The 17,842-nt window shown below is 46.0% G+C and overlaps 2 protein-coding genes across 3 annotated transcripts; one reads left to right on the forward strand and one right to left on the reverse strand.

Annotated features, from left to right (window-relative positions):
• On the reverse strand, positions 92–2,468 carry LOC104788173 (solute carrier family 35 member F1-like). 2 transcript variants are annotated; one of them, XM_019246149.1, is made up of 11 exons: positions 2,276–2,468; positions 2,098–2,192; positions 1,827–1,884; positions 1,535–1,744; positions 1,344–1,420; positions 1,132–1,214; positions 1,003–1,054; positions 828–896; positions 646–732; positions 485–546; positions 92–373 (listed from the first exon to the last, which is right to left on the reverse strand). In XM_019246149.1, the coding sequence occupies exons 1-11, from the start codon at positions 2,397–2,399 to the stop codon at positions 253–255; spliced, it is 1,038 nt and encodes a 345-aa protein (XP_019101694.1). In that variant the 5' UTR covers positions 2,400–2,468; the 3' UTR covers positions 92–252. The 2 variants fall into 2 exon arrangements, with proteins under 2 accessions (XP_019101694.1, XP_019101695.1); XM_019246150.1 differs by having other exon boundaries at positions 1,550–1,744; positions 2,276–2,467.
• Positions 3,837–6,277, forward strand: LOC109132952 (uncharacterized protein At3g60930, chloroplastic-like). Its single transcript, XM_019245435.1, has 3 exons — positions 3,837–4,668; positions 4,748–5,490; positions 5,564–6,277. The coding sequence occupies exons 1-3, from the start codon at positions 3,837–3,839 to the stop codon at positions 6,275–6,277; spliced, it is 2,289 nt and encodes a 762-aa protein (XP_019100980.1).

Genomic DNA, 17,842 nt, shown 5'->3' on the forward strand with positions numbered 1-17,842 from the left:
TGTATGTCACCATATATGACCAGAACATCTTACATTCTAGTAGTAAGTTAAATAAATAGCCTAGAAGTTGATACATTTGAAGTAACTCATATATCTTATTTTTGTGTTTACAATTAAATTAAGATCAAATAAAGCCTTCTTTTACAGTTACCAATTGTTATAAATGACTACTAACTTGTCTCTCCACCTACAAGTTTCTTTCTCTTTACAGCCAATGACATATACAACAACAACAAAACTCAGGCTTTGGGTTCAGGTAGGAGCACCTATAAGGCTGTCTCGAAGTGATTCACCATCCTCTGCATCCAACACCTTCTTCCTCTGCTCACTTGCCACTTCTCCATCTCTTTGTTCCTCCTGATCTTTCTCCTTCCTGAGCAATGTGAATATCAAGAAAAGGAAAACAAGGGGTGTGAAGAATACTGATGATCTCCGGAGTGCAGAACAGATATTGGAGTTGAAGAAAGATGAGAAAAGACTGTACGTTGAGTATATGATCAGTCCAATAGCTGTAGTAGCAAATGCCAAGTAATAGAGCCAGTCGACCTAGCATATATAGCCAACATGATCACATATACTGCTTTCTACTGACAGAAATGTAAGTGTGTCATATGATGTTTCGATCGATATACAAAGTGAGCTAACCTTCTCATGGTAAGCGAAAATGCGGATCAAAACCGCCCACATGTCTGATGTGAGCAACGAGAGGTTGAACATTGTTGCACCATTGGTCTGAGAAGATCATGTTCAAAAGATGGTTATATAATCAGAGACATTGGCATGGAAAAGAGAGTGTTTGATCATATGGTTTCAGTTTTGTATCATACCTGAATTAAGACTGCGACTAATGAATAATAGAGAAATAACGCAGGTGCGAGTCCAAGGTAAAGTAAAATCTGGAACCACAAAATGAAAAGTATAAAATGAGTTTTAGAAAAGAAGTCCTTTGGTTTGCAGAGACTGAAAGGGAAATGAATATCGCAAGTGTGGCAGCATGCTTACCGCCTCAGTTGGCCAGTGAGTCGCTTTAAGCACACCACGTTCCAATATGCTTCTATGGCCAAGTCAAGAAAAATATTCAAATAGGTTTATGAAACATAAAAAGTATTGGTCTTGCTGTTTGAAGGATACATCTGTACGGCACCTACAATTGCGCCAAAAATTCCCAAAAAGGCCAATAGCTCAATCATGTCTGCATTCTTCACAAGGAACTCCTATAAAAGAGAAACAAGGAGAGTAGAATTACAAATACACTAAATTTTGGTACTACATTTTGAAAGTATCGTTTTAGCGATATAATAACATAATTTCTTTTTTAAGTATGTGATTAGAGACTTTGTTACCTCACTGACATTACAGACAGCATACAAGGTTGCTCCAGCCAAAACAAGAAGATCTCCTTTAACAGGATTACTTCCACCTGAAAGCCACCATATATATATATATGCTTAAATCAAGTTTCTTGGGCCAATATGTGAGTGTTTACTTGCAGGCTTGAAGCCATGGTAAATGAGAAAAGGGAAAGAGATCTAACGATTTACACCATTACCAGCTCGATCCCCTGAATGGACGTCTGAGAATACTACCATGACAACACCAAGAAAACAGATGACAACGCCACTGATCTTCATCATTCTGTATTTTGTTTTCAGGAAAACCCGAGTCAATATCAAAACGCAAGGGATCGCCCAGCAATCCAGTAGCATGATACTCGTCATTGATGTGTTCTGAAATGCCTTCACCACTGTAACGAAAACGCAGGATCAGAGCTCAAACCAAAGAATGGGACAAAAGAAGAGTTTTTTTTTTTTTTGTTTTTTTCTCACCGAGAAAGTTTGCCTCCACATCAACGAAAGCAAGGAGTAAATAGTTATACCACTTCACCTACAACAATTTGTGCATTGAAGAACATTAGATTATAGTTTTGGCACTCAATACTGAAACCTTTCACACACAAACTCTCATTACATTTTGTTGCTTCCCTATAAAATATACAAAACTCACACTCCAAAGGTCATAAATTCACCTAAGAGAAAGAAGCAATAACTACAGAGTGAAATCTAAATCTTTCAGGAAGAGAAGATCATCAATACTGACTTTAATTGCGGGTCTTCGATACAGCATGATGCCTCCATAGACGATTGCAAGTGAAAGATAACCCATGAACGACTGTGTTGTTGGAGCATTAATACCTATAAAAGGTTTCAAATTTGTGTAAGCCTCTCTATATATGAAATGTATTAAAGAAAAGATGGGTTTCAGAAGAAGGTGAAACCTTTTCTGGCGATCTCAGACGCTGTAAACGCAATAAAAGTAGAGAGAAGGGAGATGATCTGTCCTAATCCAAGTCCAATCAAAGTCTTCTTCGTCTTCATTTTATTGAAATTGAAACACACCATTACTGATTTCTTCCTTCAACCCCACAATTATCTGCAGAGGAGAGAGAAAAGTCATGGGGAGTCTTTAATTTTTATATATATATTCTACATCAAGCATGGAGTTTTCTCGTCGTAACCAATCATTGAGTTTACAACGCATAATTGCATTACGATGGATCTGTCGGCAAATACATGACGTTTGTATACAAATACAACGATGAGCTTTCAAGTGACCATGATAGAGCTCCGCGGAGATGCACTGTTTGTAGATAACCAGTGTATGTGACCATATGACCATAATAGATAACCAGTGTATGTGACCATGTGACCATATGACCATATGACCATAATAGCCTAGACGTTTATACATTTAAAGTAACTCCTATATCTTATTTTGTGTTTTCAATTAAATTAAGATCAATTCAAACCTTCTTTACAGTTACCAATTGGTATATATTACTAATTTGTCTCTCCACCTACAAGTTTCTTTCTCTTTACAGCCAATAACATAGACAAATAACAACAAAACTCAAGATTTGGGTTCAGGTGAGAGCACCTATAAGGCTGTGTCGAAGTGATTCACAATCCTCTGCATCCAACACCTTCTTCTTCATCTTCTGACTTACCACTTCTCCATCTCTTTTGTAGAAACTAGGTTTCCACAATGAATTTGTTTAAGGAGGGAAACAAATTCAATAGGGTTATCTCTCTAGAAAATAGATCTGAACCTTGAAATTAAGAGTAAAAAGAAGAACTCGAAAGGATTAGGGTTTATTGCAAAGAACGAAAAGAGTTCAATTATTGTATTGGATTCTGGATGACCTACAATGGAGAAGTCTCCCCTTATTTATACATATTCGTAGATCTCTAAATATATTAACTTTCCTTAACGGACGAAGTGATATATGGAAAACTGCCTCATTCCATGAGTCGGCCGCCGCGTCGAAGTGGATGTCGGTTCTTTCTTCTCCAAGATTATACTTCGTCCGAATTAACTCCTAATGACCTAATTGATCCCCTAACCGGATTCCCGGTTAAACAATCAATTAATACTTCTGGTTTAGTTCGGTATGTCGGGGGTGCTGAATCCCGCACCAACAATTAGTCCCCCCCGTTCCGAATATTCGAAATTTAATTCGAATATTTTGAACTATGGAAAGAGAATATCCGATCTAACCCATAAAGACTTAATTGATTTTACTCAGATCTCCGAATCATCTCGCCGCGTACTGTCCGGATGACACGTGTCGTTCCCGTCACATCCGCTAGCTCGGAATTCGAAGAGTCGCGTAGGTCATCATTACTTTTCGTAGGGTTGCCGCCCACTCAACTCTATAAATACGCCTCTTCTTTCGTCATTTCTCATTTTCCGCCAACAACGATAGGTAATTTGCTCCGATCTCTCTCCTATTTATTTCCTTTGTTCCACTTTCCTTCCGCACTCTCTGAACTCAGGACATGGCGAGTACTTCGGAACCCGCCTCTTCGCCAGAAATCGAAAGCGAACAACTAATTCATCGTACTTCCAAACGAAGAACTCTCAACCCTGAATGCTCTGCGCAGATCGGGGAATCAAGTAGATCGGCCTCCGAAGTCCCACCACTCCTGGTTCGCTGTTCAACAGGAGTTTCAAATTTGTCGTCGTCAGTTCGTCGCGAAGAGGAAAGTACCGAACTGACTCCGGATATACTTGCACAAGAAGAAGACCGGTTCGTTCCCCTGGGATTCTCGATCGAAGATATCGATCCGTTGTACGACCACGCAGGACGAATTGGAGGCGAAAAAAGTTTGAGTTCGACCAAGTCCGTGAATGACATGCTGAACTCGTGTGGCTTATTCAACAACAACGTTACAATTTTGATTCCGCGAGAAGACCAACGTCCCTGGAATCCCCCGGAAGGGTATATATGCTTGTACGAGGGTTATTTTGACGAGTGTCGCCTCCTGTTCCCAATCCCGGAATTAATATTACTCTACGCCCAAAGACGGAGGATAGCGATCTGCCAGTTCGTTCCCGGAGCCATTTGTAACTTTATGGCCGTTCTTACCATAGCAGCCGAAGTTGGAGTCAACATTGGAGTTCAATGCTTCGAACAACTATCCAGCTTTAAATCGTCGAAGAGTTCGAACCGCTGGGAAGTGAATATGAGGCCAGCCCATAACTTCCTCCCCGGCAAAAAAGTAAACAAATTCAAGAAGTACGTGGACCACTACTTCTATGTCCGGGTTGACCAGTACTCGCTTGCCAATCCGTTGGGTTTTCAGCGGAGAGTGTGGAACGAAAATCCTGGTAGACTTATTTTTCTAGTATACTTTAATTGACTTCGGCATCTCTGACCATTTTTAACTGTTTCTTGTCCTGCTCCCAGATCGTCCGTTTTGCGCAACGCGCCTAGCTCCAAACTTTCTCCTTGTCAGAGACGCTTTGCTAACCGGGCGCGATCGTCAGTGGGAGCTTATTACTCGTATTCATGTCGAAACAGCAATGGGCAAGGCTAGGACAAATTTCCCAAGTTTCGCCAGTTTGCTAGGACGATCTACTGGATGCAACATCATGGAAGCCAAAGATCTCCAGGTTGTTCGCCGAGACACTCAAGCTGCCATTGAAGCCGAGATCGGTCCATCCCAGGGTCTAACCGAAGTTGATCCTACCCCAGACCAGACCGTCGCCGACCCTATTCGGGCACCCGAAGAAGAGATCGAGCCATCCAGCGTTGCAGAGGGAGAAAACCTTCCGTTGGATGTAGAAAATGCCGATCTTCCGAACGAAGAACAAGATGTTCCTCAACTTGAAGCTGGATCTAAAAGGAGGAAGAAGATGAAGAAACAATCCGGAGATAACCCAGCCACTGAGCCACGTCCGGGAGTGAACCGCAAGCGCTCAGCCGAAGAAGCCGGACTGGAATCACCAGATCGGTTCCATCTGGAACGGAGGAATGACAAAACAGATCGCGTCTCCTATCACTACTTCAGCGACTACCCTCTGGTGACCAATCGTGAGGCTTCAGGTGAGCTCTTCTGGACCTTGAAGGTCTCCAATCGAATCCTCCCGTCGGCGGATGATCTGGAATTCAAACAGGCGTACCTTGATGTCGCCGAATCCCACCTAAGAGTATGCCTTCTTTTAAACTGTAAGTGCTTAAAATTTTAGCGGGTGAACTGACATATGCTTCTTGAACTGACAGACTGCAGCCAAGATGAACATGCTAACTCAGTTATACGATAGGCGTGCCAAGTCCAGCAAAAAGTCGGGATTGGAGCTAGAAAAAATGAAGGAATGCGCCGAGCAGATCCGAGCTGCCAGTGACGCTAAGGACGCAAGGATCAAGGAACTCGAGGCGCTTGTTGCCGAAAAAGACGGCATTATTGCCAACGTCGAACTGAGGGTTGGTGAACTGAACTCCCGAGCGCTTCTTCTTGAAGAAGAGAAAGCCGAACTGCAGGAATCATGCGATGGGTTGAGGGCTCAGCTTGCGTTCGAAGTTAAGAGACTTCGGACGGATCGATGGGAGAAGGTGGAACGAACAACGAAGAAAGCGCAGTCTCGACTGGATAAGGTCAAGGCCTATCTAGTTGAACAGGTGAAGGTTCGCCCCCTGGAAGATCTGCTGAACCAAGCCACCGGAGTACAGGAAGCTGTACGATATCTGATCGAAAACGGGGCCGTCATTCCTGAAGAGCGGATCAAGGAGATCAACGAGAGAAAGGCCGAAGCTGAGGAGACGGTCAAGGCGGTCGATGTACTCGAACTGAATGATGATGACCTTGCCATGTCCCCGGACCAGCTCGGTTTTGGGTTTCCCCCCCCAGAGAGGTCGGCTCCGGAGTCCGTTGAACATCCATTCGGCTCGAACGCCGGGAGTTTTCAAGCAGATCTGTCCGGTGCTGTGGACGTGTAAAATTTGTTTTGCTTTTTGTTTTAGACTTCATGAAGTATGGGCTTGGATATCCTTGTAAAACATTGCCGATGTGTTGGGCCCATTTCCTTTTTTGTTTTTTGGAACTTATTAGCCGGAATGTTTCCTTTTCGTTGGAAAAGAAAATTGACAATTTGGAAAAAGGTTGCATTCTTGCCAATTTGCATGGAAAGTTGCCAATTTCGGAGAGAATTTTGCCTTCCGATACTTGTATAAATGTACTCAATGCTGCTCACGGATTAAACATCCAAGAAAACTTCTTAATCAAAGATAATGTCAAGCTCGATTAGCAGCATAGAATCCCCGTTGGTTGGTAATGACGTGCCGACGTTCTCGAATGCCGAAGCTATCGAAAGAGGGATGGCGTACTTCCCGAATATCCGAGCTCCCTGGATGTTGATGTTCCGCGTTAAACCGGAAGAAAGGCGCGAACTGGTCGAGTTTCTTCACGAAGTGGAAGATCGCCACGCGGAATATTCTAGTCGTATTGCCGCATCAGAACAAGTACAACGAGATCTGCTGCTCAAACTTGATATGCTGGAATCTCACCCAAAGGATTGGATCAAGAACGGGTTCGACAAGATAGCCGATTTGCCGCCATGTCTTGTTACGTACTGCAATGAATGCCGAAGTGAATCAGATCGGAAGCAGATACACATGGATCCTGCCTTAATTGGCGATTTCATTCCAGGCAATGTTAAGCCGTTCTACATTAACCGGCGCGCAACAGATGCCGAGCTTGCCGAGGCTGACGCCTTTTTCCGTCAGGTAACCGTTAACCTCTTTTCCTTTTTGCTTTTCTTGTAAGCGATCGAAACTTGCCTCCTTCGTACTAACCCGTTGTTGATCTTGCGTATGCAGATTGAGGGTACGCACCAAGAATTGACTCAAGATCTTCAGTATTTTCATATGAAGAGGGGCAGAATCGATAGGTGATTGAGGACTCTAGAATCTGAGATTGCCCTACTCAAGGCGAAAAGGAAAAGGACTACTGATCTGCTTGACGAATCCGAACAAAAAATCAGAGCGTTGGAAACTCGTTCCGAGGATTGGGAAAAGACTGGGTTGCAACAGCTATGGCCAATGCCGAAACGACTCAAGACGAGCATTCGTGAGATTGCTGCGAATGGCGAACCAGTTCGAAATTAGGATATTTTATTTTATTATTTTATAAAACCTAGCTGCAATGTAATGGGCGAACTTGAATTTCGCTTAGAATAAAATTTCCATAATAATAAAAGATTTGCGTTGCTGCTTTATTTGAAAAATATGTCAAAGGCGAGACGTCTCCCGGCTTACAACAGACAATTTCTATTGATTGATGGTTACAACTTTCAAATCGACTCGAGCATCAAAAGTTGGCGATGAAGTGTTAACAAAGTGTGTTTAATCGGAGAGCGNTATCTGATCGAAAACGGGGCCGTCATTCCTGAAGAGCGGATCAAGGAGATCAACGAGAGAAAGGCCGAAGCTGAGGAGACGGTCAAGGCGGTCGATGTACTTGAACTGAATGATGATGACCTTGCCATGTCCCCGGACCAGCTCGGTTTTGGGTTTCCCCCCCCCCAGAGAGGTCGGCTCCGGAGTCCGTTGAACANAGTCGGGCGCGACTCTGGGTTCGGCTTATCCTGAAAATAATGGGTCTTTATCTTAGCTGATCACCTGGCCAGGGTGTCAACGAAGTGAATTTAGTGTGGACTAATACTTTTTCTAGATCGGGCTGAGATATATATATATATATATATGTATATATATATATTTTTTTTTTTTAAAGGAAAACTTCCCTTTCCATCTCGCATTAAATGCGCTGCGCAGTCTTTGAGAGTTATTCTCGGGACCTCGCGAAAATCTCGCTGCACGCTGNGGGAGTGAACCGCAAGTGCTCAGCCGAAGAAGCCGGACTAGAATCAGCAGATCGGTTCTGTCTGGAACGGAGGAATGACAAAACTGATCGCTTCTCCTATCACTACTTNGCTTTCTTAATCCTGTATAAATAAGATTGAGAATCTGAAAAGATCATTCTAAAAACCACAACTTCCCTAAATATTGAGTAAAAAGATGGTGACTACTCGATCTGCTTGGCTGAGACGAGCCCGGGAAAGGTTGGCCACTTCGTCGAGCGGTTCCAATCGAGCCGAATCGTCAGATAACCCCTCCGCCCAAGAGGGCGTAGAGANGTTTCTTCACGAAGTGGAAGATCGCCACGCGGAATATTCTAGTCGTATTGCCGCATCAGAACAAGTACAACGAGATCTGCTGCTCAAACTTGATATGCTGGAATCTCACCCAAAGGATTGGATCAAGAACGGGTTCGACAAGATAGCCGATTTGCCGCCATGTCTTGTTACGTACTGCAATGAATGCCGAAGTGAATCAGATCGGAAGCAGATACACATGGATCCTGCCTTAATTGGCGATTTCATTCCAGGCAATGTTAAGCCGTTCTACATTAACCGGCGCGCAACAGATGCCGAGCTTGCCGAGGCTGACGCCTTTTTCCGTCAGGTAACCGTTAACCTCTTTTCCTTTTTGCTTTTCTTGTAAGCGATCGAAACTTGCCTCCTTCGTACTAACCCGTTGTTGATCTTGCGTATGCAGATTGAGGGTACGCACCAAGAATTGACTCAAGATCTTCAGTATTTTCATATGAAGAGGGGCAGAATCGATCGGCGATTGAGGACTCTGGAATCTGAGATTGCCCTACTCAAGGCAAAAAGGAAAAGGACTACTGATCTGCTTGACGAATCCGAACAAAAAATCAGAGCGTTGGAAACTCGTTCCGAGGATTGGGAAAAGACTGGGTTGCAACAGCTATGGCCAATGCCGAAACGACTCAAGACGAGCATTCGTGAGATTGCTGCGAATGGCGAACCAGTTCGAAATTAGGATATTTTATTTTATTATTTTATAAAACCTAGCTGCAATGTAATGGGCGAACTTGAATTTCGCTTAGAATAAAATTTCCATAATAATAAAAGATTTGCGTTGCTGCTNTGACGCCTTTTTCCGTCAGGTAACCGTTAACCTCTTTTCCTTTTTGCTTTTCTTGTAAGCGATCGAAACTTGCCTCCTTCGTACTAACCCGTTGTTGATCTTGCGTATGCAGATTGAGGGTACGCACCAAGAATTGACTCAAGATCTTCAGTATTTTCATATGAAGAGGGGCAGAATCGATAGGTGATTGAGGACTCTAGAATCTGAGATTGCCCTACTCAAGGCGAAAAGGAAAAGGACTACTGATCTGCTTGACGAATCCGAACAAAAAATCAGAGCGTTGGAAACTCGTTCCGAGGATTGGGAAAAGACTGGGTTGCAACAGCTATGGCCAATGCCGAAACGACTCAAGACGAGCATTCGTGAGATTGCTGCGAATGGCGAACCAGTTCGAAATTAGGATATTTTATTTTATTATTTTATAAAACCTAGCTGCAATGTAATGGGCGAACTTGAATTTCGCTTAGAATAAAATTTCCATAATAATAAAAGATTTGCGTTGCTGCTTTATTTGAAAAATGTGTCAGAGGCGAGACGTCTCCCGGCTTACAACAGACAATTTCTATTGATTGATGGTTACAACTTTCAAATCGACTCGAGCATCAAAAGTTGGCGATGAAGTGTTAACAAAGTGTGTTTAATCGGAGAGCGAGATAATGGGCTCGGCTTATCTCCTTTGTTTTAGTTCGGATGCCGGACTGCGAAAATATTCTCTGGGTTCGGCTAACTGTTCCGTCCGAACTAAAGTTTGGGTGCGAAATAAATACTCTGGGTTCGGCTTACCCCAAAAATAAAAAGCGGGTGCGGAAAAAATACTCTGGGTCCGGCTTATCCCTACATAGGAAGGTCAGGCGCGACTCTGGGTTCGGCTTATCCTGAAAATAATGGGTCTTTATCTTAGCTGATCACCTGGCTAGGGTGTCAACGAAGTGAATTTAGTGTGGACTAATACTTTTTCTAGATCGGGCTGAGATATGTATATATATATATATTTTTATATATATATATATATATATATTTTTTTTTTAAGGAAAACTTCCCTTTCCATCTCGCATTAAATGCGCTGCGCGGTCTTTGAGAGTTATTCTCGGGACCTCGCGAAAATCTCGCTGCACGCTGATTGGTGGGTTCAGCGGCTGTTGCTTCCTTAATCCTGTATAAGTAGAGATTGAGAATCTGAGAAGATCATTCTAAAAACCACAACTTCCCTAAATATTGAGTAAAAAGATGGTGACTACTCGATCTGCGTGGCTGAGACGAGCCCGGGAAAGGTTGGCCACTTCGTCGAGCGGTTCCAATCAAGCCGAATCGTCAGATAACCCCTCCGCCCAAGAGAGCGTATAGACTTTCCGAGTCTGCGCACCTCCCCCACATGTCGATATGGCGGGTGTGGAAGGGAGCCCCGTGTGTCAAGAACTCTGAAGGTATCGAGCTCGCCGCTATAGGCTGGGGGCTCACCTTATGGCGAGGCGCCGCAGATTGACCGAAGTCTGTCGGCTTTATCGTTTGGACGGGACTATTCGGGTCCTGAACGAGATCATCGCCGAGGGCTTCTACTTGGAAAAGTGGCGCATGACCGGGCTGCTTGCCGCGCGTGCGGCGTGCCAAGAGCTGGTGGCGAACATGGAGGTGCCTATTCTTTTGGAAGCCGACTGTCAGCCTCTCGAAGATACCGCGCACCTGCTTACCGTGCTTCTCTGGGCCTACCGGGCTTCTCTAGAAAGGTTAAGGCGGTACGCCAATTTTCTGGAGTCGGCAGGCCCGATTTTTCGTGAGAGGCACTTGGTTGAAGGCCCGTATTCCTTTTTGGAGGACCTGGTGTCAAAAGGTGTCGAAGTGCCGAGGGAAAGACTGGCGATCCTGAGGCAATCTCGTCAGTTCTGGCGAACCGAACTGGATAAGGTAACGGTGGAGGAACCGCTGGCGGACGATCTGTCGGGTCCGCGGCCTCCACTTCGTCTGCAGGACCAGCCCAGACGGTGATGGTGGAACTCCGACCATTCCAAACTCCGAATTCGGACGATCTTTTTCTTTTCTTATCTAGGATCCTGAGTCGTAGGAGGGATTTTCTCCCTTTGCGTCTCTTTTCTCTTTCTTTCTCTTTTTTTTTTTATTAGTATTAACATCCAAAGCATGTAATGGGGATTAACTTNAGGTGATTGAGGACTCTAGAATCTGAGATTGCCCTACTCAAGGCGAAAAGGAAAAGGACTACTGATCTGCTTGACGAATCCGAACAAAAAATCAGAGCGTTGGAAACTCGTTCCGAGGATTGGGAAAAGACTGGGTTGCAACAGCTATGGCCAATGCCGAAACGACTCAAGACGAGCATTCGTGAGATTGCTGCGAATGGCGAANCCTTTTTTGTTTTTTGGAACTTATTAGCCGGAATGTTTCCTTTTCGGTGGAAAAGAAAATTGACAATTTGGAAAAAGGTTGCATTCTTGCCAATTTGCATGGAAAGTTGCCAATTTCGGAGAGAATTTTGCCTTCCGATACTTGTATAAATGTACTCAATGCTGCTCACGGATTAAACATCCAAGAAAACTTCTTAATCAAAGATAATGTCAAGCTCGATTAGCAGCGTAGAATCCCCGTTGGTTGGTAATGACGTGCCGACGTTCTCGAATGCCGAAGCTATCGAAAGAGGGATGGCGTACTTCCCGAATATCCGAGCTCCCTGGATGTTGATGTTCCGCGTTAAACCGGAAGAAAGGCGCGAACTGGTCGAGTTTCTTCACGAAGTGGAAGATCGCCACGCGGAATATTCTAGTCGTATTGCCGCATCAGAACAAGTACAACGAGATCTGCTGCTCAAACTTGATATGCTGGAATCTCACCCAAAGGATTGGATCAAGAACGGGTTCGACAAGATAGCCGATTTGCCGCCATGTCTTGTTACGTACTGCAATGAATGCCGAAGTGAATCAGATCGGAAGCAGATACACATGGATCCTGCCTTAATTGGCGATTTCATTCCAGGCAATGTTAAGCCGTTCTACATTAACCGGCGCGCAACAGATGCCGAGCTTGCCGAGGCTGACGCCTTTTTCCGTCAGGTAACCGTTAACCTCTTTTCCTTTTTGCTTTTCTTGTAAGCGATCGAAACTTGCCTCCTTCGTACTAACCCGTTGTTGATCTTGCGTATGCAGATTGAGGGTACGCACCAAGAATTGACTCAAGATCTTCAGTATTTTCATATGAAGAGGGGCAGAATCGATAGGTGATTGAGGACTCTAGAATCTGAGATTGCCCTACTCAAGGCGAAAAGGAAAAGGACTACTGATCTGCTTGACGAATCCGAACAAAAAATCAGAGCGTTGGAAACTCGTTCCGAGGATTGGGAAAAGACTGGGTTGCAACAGCTATGGCCAATGCCGAAACGACTCAAGACGAGCATTCGTGAGATTGCTGCGAATGGCGAACCAGTTCGAAATTAGGATATTTTATTTTATTATTTTATAAAACCTAGCTGCAATGTAATGGGCGAACTTGAATTTCGCTTAGAATAAAATTTCCATAATAATAAAAGATTTGCGTTGCTGCTTTATTTGAAAAATGTGTCAGAGGCGAGACGTCTCCCGGCTTACAACAGACAATTTCTATTGATTGATGGTTACAACTTTCAAATCGACTCGAGCATCAAAAGTTGGCGATGAAGTGTTAACAAAGTGTGTTTAATCGGAGAGCGAGATAATGGGCTCGGCTTATCTCCTTTGTTTTAGTTCGGATGCCGGACTGCGAAAATATTCTCTGGGTTCGGCTAACTGTTCCGTCCGAACTAAAGTTTGGGTGCGAAATAAATACTCTGGGTTCGGCTTACCCCAAAAATAAAAAGCGGGTGCGGAAAAAATACTCTGGGTCCGGCTTATCCCTACATAGGAAGGTCAGGCGCGACTCTGGGTTCGGCTTATCCTGAAAATAATGGGTCTTTATCTTAGCTGATCACCTGGCTAGGGTGTCAACGAAGTGAATTTAGTGTGGACTAATACTTTTTCTAGATCGGGCTGAGATATGTATATATATATATATTTTTATATATATATATATATATATATTTTTTTTTTAAGGAAAACTTCCCTTTCCATCTCGCATTAAATGCGCTGCGCGGTCTTTGAGAGTTATTCTCGGGACCTCGCGAAAATCTCGCTGCACGCTGATTGGTGGGTTCAGCGGCTGTTGCTTCCTTAATCCTGTATAAGTAGAGATTGAGAATCTGAGAAGATCATTCTAAAAACCACAACTTCCCTAAATATTGAGTAAAAAGATGGTGACTACTCGATCTGCGTGGCTGAGACGAGCCCGGGAAAGGTTGGCCACTTCGTCGAGCGGTTCCAATCAAGCCGAATCGTCAGATAACCCCTCCGCCCAAGAGAGCGTATAGACTTTCCGAGTCTGCGCACCTCCCCCACATGTCGATATGGCGGGTGTGGAAGGGAGCCCCGTGTGTCAAGAACTCTGAAGGTATCGAGCTCGCCGCTATAGGCTGGGGGCTCACCTTATGGCGAGGCGCCGCAGATTGACCGAAGTCTGTCGGCTTTATCGTTTGGACGGGACTATTCGGGTCCTGAACGAGATCATCGCCGAGGGCTTCTACTTGGAAAAGTGGCGCATGACCGGGCTGCTTGCCGCGCGTGCGGCGTGCCAAGAGCTGGTGGCGAACATGGAGGTGCCTATTCTTTTGGAAGCCGACTGTCAGCCTCTCGAAGATACCGCGCACCTGCTTACCGTGCTTCTCTGGGCCTACCGGGCTTCTCTAGAAAGGTTAAGGCGGTACGCCAATTTTCTGGAGTCGGCAGGCCCGATTTTTCGTGAGAGGCACTTGGTTGAAGGCCCGTATTCCTTTTTGGAGGACCTGGTGTCAAAAGGTGTCGAAGTGCCGAGGGAAAGACTGGCGATCCTGAGGCAATCTCGTCAGTTCTGGCGAACCGAACTGGATAAGGTAACGGTGGAGGAACCGCTGGCGGACGATCTGTCGGGTCCGCGGCCTCCACTTCGTCTGCAGGACCAGCCCAGACGGTGATGGTGGAACTCCGACCGTTCCAAACTCCGAATTCGGACGATCTTTTTCTTTTCTTATCTAGGATCCTGAGTCGTAGGAGGGATTTTCTCCCTTTGCGTCTCTTTTCTCTTTCTTTCTCTTTTTTTTTTTATTAGTATTAACATCCAAAGCATGTAATGGGGATTAACTTAGTTATCGAATCCTTATTTTGATTGGAATTATCAAAACTGCCATAAGGAATGCAAGTGAATGTTGGATATTTTGGAAACTTTTGCACATCGGCTTGTCGCCGAATAAGATAAAGTTTTTAAACCACTCAAAAACTTTATTAATGTATTAGCTGCATTCGCTTAGTCTTTAAAAGATAAGGAATTGCCTACGTACCCCGAAGTGGGGATCAGGCCAACCGTAGTTCGTTTTACAAATGAAAAATAAATGGAGTTCGGATTCCCGAAAACTCCTAGACAGAGTCGTAACAACAGCTTAGCTGTAGTAGCGTTTCAAGTAGGCCGCGTTCCACGAGTTTTTGATTCGTTCCCCGGCCATAGTTAAGAGTTCGTAAACACCCGGACAAACTGCTCTAGATACGAGGTATGGACCTTCCCATCGAGCGCCGAGTTTGCCGGCGTTCACTTCTTTGGTGTTCTCGAAAACTTCCCGAAGAACCAGATCACCTTCGTTGAAACGCTGCTGACGAACAGTCTTATTGTAGTATCGAGCCGCTGCGTCTTGGTAGTGTTGCATCCGAACTAGAGCTTTGTCGCGCAATTCTTTGGCAAGATCATTGTGGTCGATCAGCATCTCATCGTTAAGTTTGGGATTATCGACCATCATAGTGCGACAAAGTGTCGGGACTCCTGCTTCAGCCGGGGCAAGTGCTTCGAGACCATATGCGAGGGAGAAAGGGGACTGTCCCGTGCTTCGCCGCGGGGTTGTGCGGTATGACCAAAGCACGCCATCCAGGTGATCTGCCCACGCTCCTTTCCTTCGACCGAGTCGTTTCTTGAGCCCGTCGACGATCGACTTGTTCGTGGCTTCGGCTTGACCATTGCCTTGCGGGTATCGAGGAGTCGAACTGCTGAGACGGATTTGCCATTTTGTCAGGAAGCGTTTGGTGATCATCGAAGTGAATTGGGTACCGTTGTCGGTGACAATCTCATATGGGAGTCTGTGGCGACATATGATGGTCTTCCATATGAAATTGGTCACGTCTAAGGATTGGATCCTTGTGAAAGATTCTGCCTCCACCCACTTGGTGAAGTAATCGGTCAGCACCAGGACATACTTCTTGGATTTGGAGGCCGGCAGAGGTCCTATGGCATCCATGGCCCAGCGCATAAAGGGATACGGAGCAGTGACGGTGTTTAATAGTTCGGGCGAGACGTGCCGCATGGGCCCATGGCGCTGACAAGCTTCGCATTTGGCCGCGAAAGTTTCACAATCGGCCATCATGGTGGGCCAATAGTGTCCGTCCTTTTTGATTTTGAGAGCAAGTGCACGTTCGCCAGAATGGTTGCCACCCTCGCCTTCGTGCACGTCCATCATGATGCGTTCGGCTTCGTCCCGAGTAACGCAGGTAAGGAAAACTCCCGAAGCACTCCGGCGAAACAGTTCCCCGTCCAACAGGATGTACCTGGCACTTCGAGCCTTCAGTCGCCGAGCTGCCCATAGGTCTGCCGGGACGGTGCCATCGGAGATGTAAAGTTTGATCTCAGTCTGCCAATCTTCGGGAGGCTCGACGACATCCNGGGGCAAGTGCTTCGAGACCATATGCGAGGGAGAAAGGGGACTGTCCCGTGCTTCGCCGCGGGGTTGTGCGGTATGACCAAAGCACGCCATCCAGGTGATCTGCCCACGCTCCTTTCCTTCGACCGAGTCGTTTCTTGAGCCCGTCGACGATCGACTTGTTCGTGGCTTCGGCTTGACCATTGCCTTGCGGGTATCGAGGAGTCGAACTGCTGAGACGGATTTGCCATTTTGTCAGGAAGCGTTTGGTGATCATCGAAGTGAATTGGGTACCGTTGTCGGTGACAATCTCATATGGGAGTCTGTGGCGACATATGATGGTCTTCCATATGAAATTGGTCACGTCTAAGGATTGGATCCTTGTGAAAGATTCTGCCTCCACCCACTTGGTGAAGTAATCGGTCAGCACCAGGACATACTTCTTGGATTTGGAGGCCGGCAGAGGTCCTATGGCATCCATGGCCCAGCGCATAAAGGGATACGGAGCAGTGACGGTGTTTAATAGTTCGGGCGAGACGTGCCGCATGGGTCCATGGCGCTGACAAGCTTCGCATTTGGCCGCGAAAGTTTCACAATCGGCCATCATGGTGGGCCAATAGTGTCCGTCCTTTTTGATTTTGAGAGCAAGTGCACGTTCGCCAGAATGGTTGCCACCCTCGCCTTCGTGCACGTCCATCATGATGCGTTCGGCTTCGTCCCGAGTAACGCAGGTAAGGAAAACTCCCGAAGCACTCCGGCGAAACAGTTCCCCGTCCAACAGGATGTACCTGGCACTTCGAGCCTTCAGTCGCCGAGCTGCCCATAGGTCTGCCGGGACGGTGCCATCGGAGATGTAAAGTTTGATCTCAGTCTGCCAATCTTCGGGAGGCTCGACGACATCCGTCATATCTTCTATCGGCTCGTCGACTTCCATCGGGATTGGGTCATCGTTGATGAGGGCGATCTGGCTGTCCGGATTAATGCTGGGAGCCTCGATGCATTCGATGGGAATGGTACGCCGTAACTCAGGGTCGGAACGGTTCGCCAGAGCTGCGAGAGCGTCAGCTGATGCGTTCTCGTTCCGTGGGACCTTCGTCAGAGAGAAAGACGTAAATTCGCCGGATAATGTGCGGACCAACTGTCGATATGCTCCCATTTGCTTGTTTTTGGCGTCGAATTCGCCGCTGAACTGGCTGACTACGAGTTGGGAATCACAGAAGACCTGCAAGTGTTTGACCCCAAGTCCCTGGGCTAGCCGGAGTCCTGCGAGAACGGCCTCGTACTCGGTTTTGTTGTTCGACGCCTTGAAATTGAGCTTTAACGCCTGCTCGAGGATTTCTCCGGTGGGGGAACAAAGTATAAGTCCGACCCTGGATCCCTGATTTGTTGACGAACCGTCGACGAACATTGTCCATTGCTCCNTGGCAAGATCATTGTGGTCGATCAGCATCTCATCGTTAAGTTTGGGATTATCGACCATCATAGTGCGACGAAGTGTCGGGACTCCNTTCAGACTTGGGCAAGAACGGTATTCGATGTCGTACTCGCTGAGTTCGACTACCCATTTTGCCATGCGCCCGGATTGAAGGGGGCTATGAAGGATGGTTCGGAGTGGTTGATCGGTAAACACGACGATAGAGTGTGATTGAAAATAGGGTCGCAGTTTCCATGCTGCGACGATCACTGCAAGAGCCAGTTTCTCCAGCGTGGGGTATCGCGACTCCGCGTCGTTTAGTGCTTTCCTTGTGTAGAAAATGGGCTTCTGGTCTCCGCGATCGTCTCGGACTAGCACCCCGCTAACTGCCGAACTGGAAACCGAGACATAG

Source organism: Camelina sativa, chromosome 5 (assembly GCF_000633955.1).
Source record: "Camelina sativa cultivar DH55 chromosome 5, Cs, whole genome shotgun sequence".
In the NCBI taxonomy this organism is placed as follows: Eukaryota; Viridiplantae; Streptophyta; class Magnoliopsida; order Brassicales; family Brassicaceae; genus Camelina; species Camelina sativa.

Excerpts from the sequence above, each read along its gene's own strand:
- LOC104788173 (XM_019246149.1), bottom strand. The coding sequence starts at position 2,399 with ATGGTGTGTTTCAATTTCAATAAAATGAAGACGAAGAAGACTTTGATT. Across the intron at positions 2,193-2,275 it reads GTCTGAGATCGCCAGAAAAG|GTATTAATGCTCCAACAACA; the intron begins GTTTCACCTTCT and ends AACCTTTTATAG. Across the intron at positions 547-645 it reads TTTTCGCTTACCATGAGAAG|GTCGACTGGCTCTATTACTT; the intron begins GTTAGCTCACTT and ends TATATATGCTAG.
- LOC109132952 (XM_019245435.1), top strand. The coding sequence starts at position 3,837 with ATGGCGAGTACTTCGGAACCCGCCTCTTCGCCAGAAATCGAAAGCGAA. Across the intron at positions 4,669-4,747 it reads AGTGTGGAACGAAAATCCTG|ATCGTCCGTTTTGCGCAACG; the intron begins GTAGACTTATTT and ends TCCTGCTCCCAG. Across the intron at positions 5,491-5,563 it reads TCGCCGAATCCCACCTAAGA|ACTGCAGCCAAGATGAACAT; the intron begins GTATGCCTTCTT and ends TTGAACTGACAG.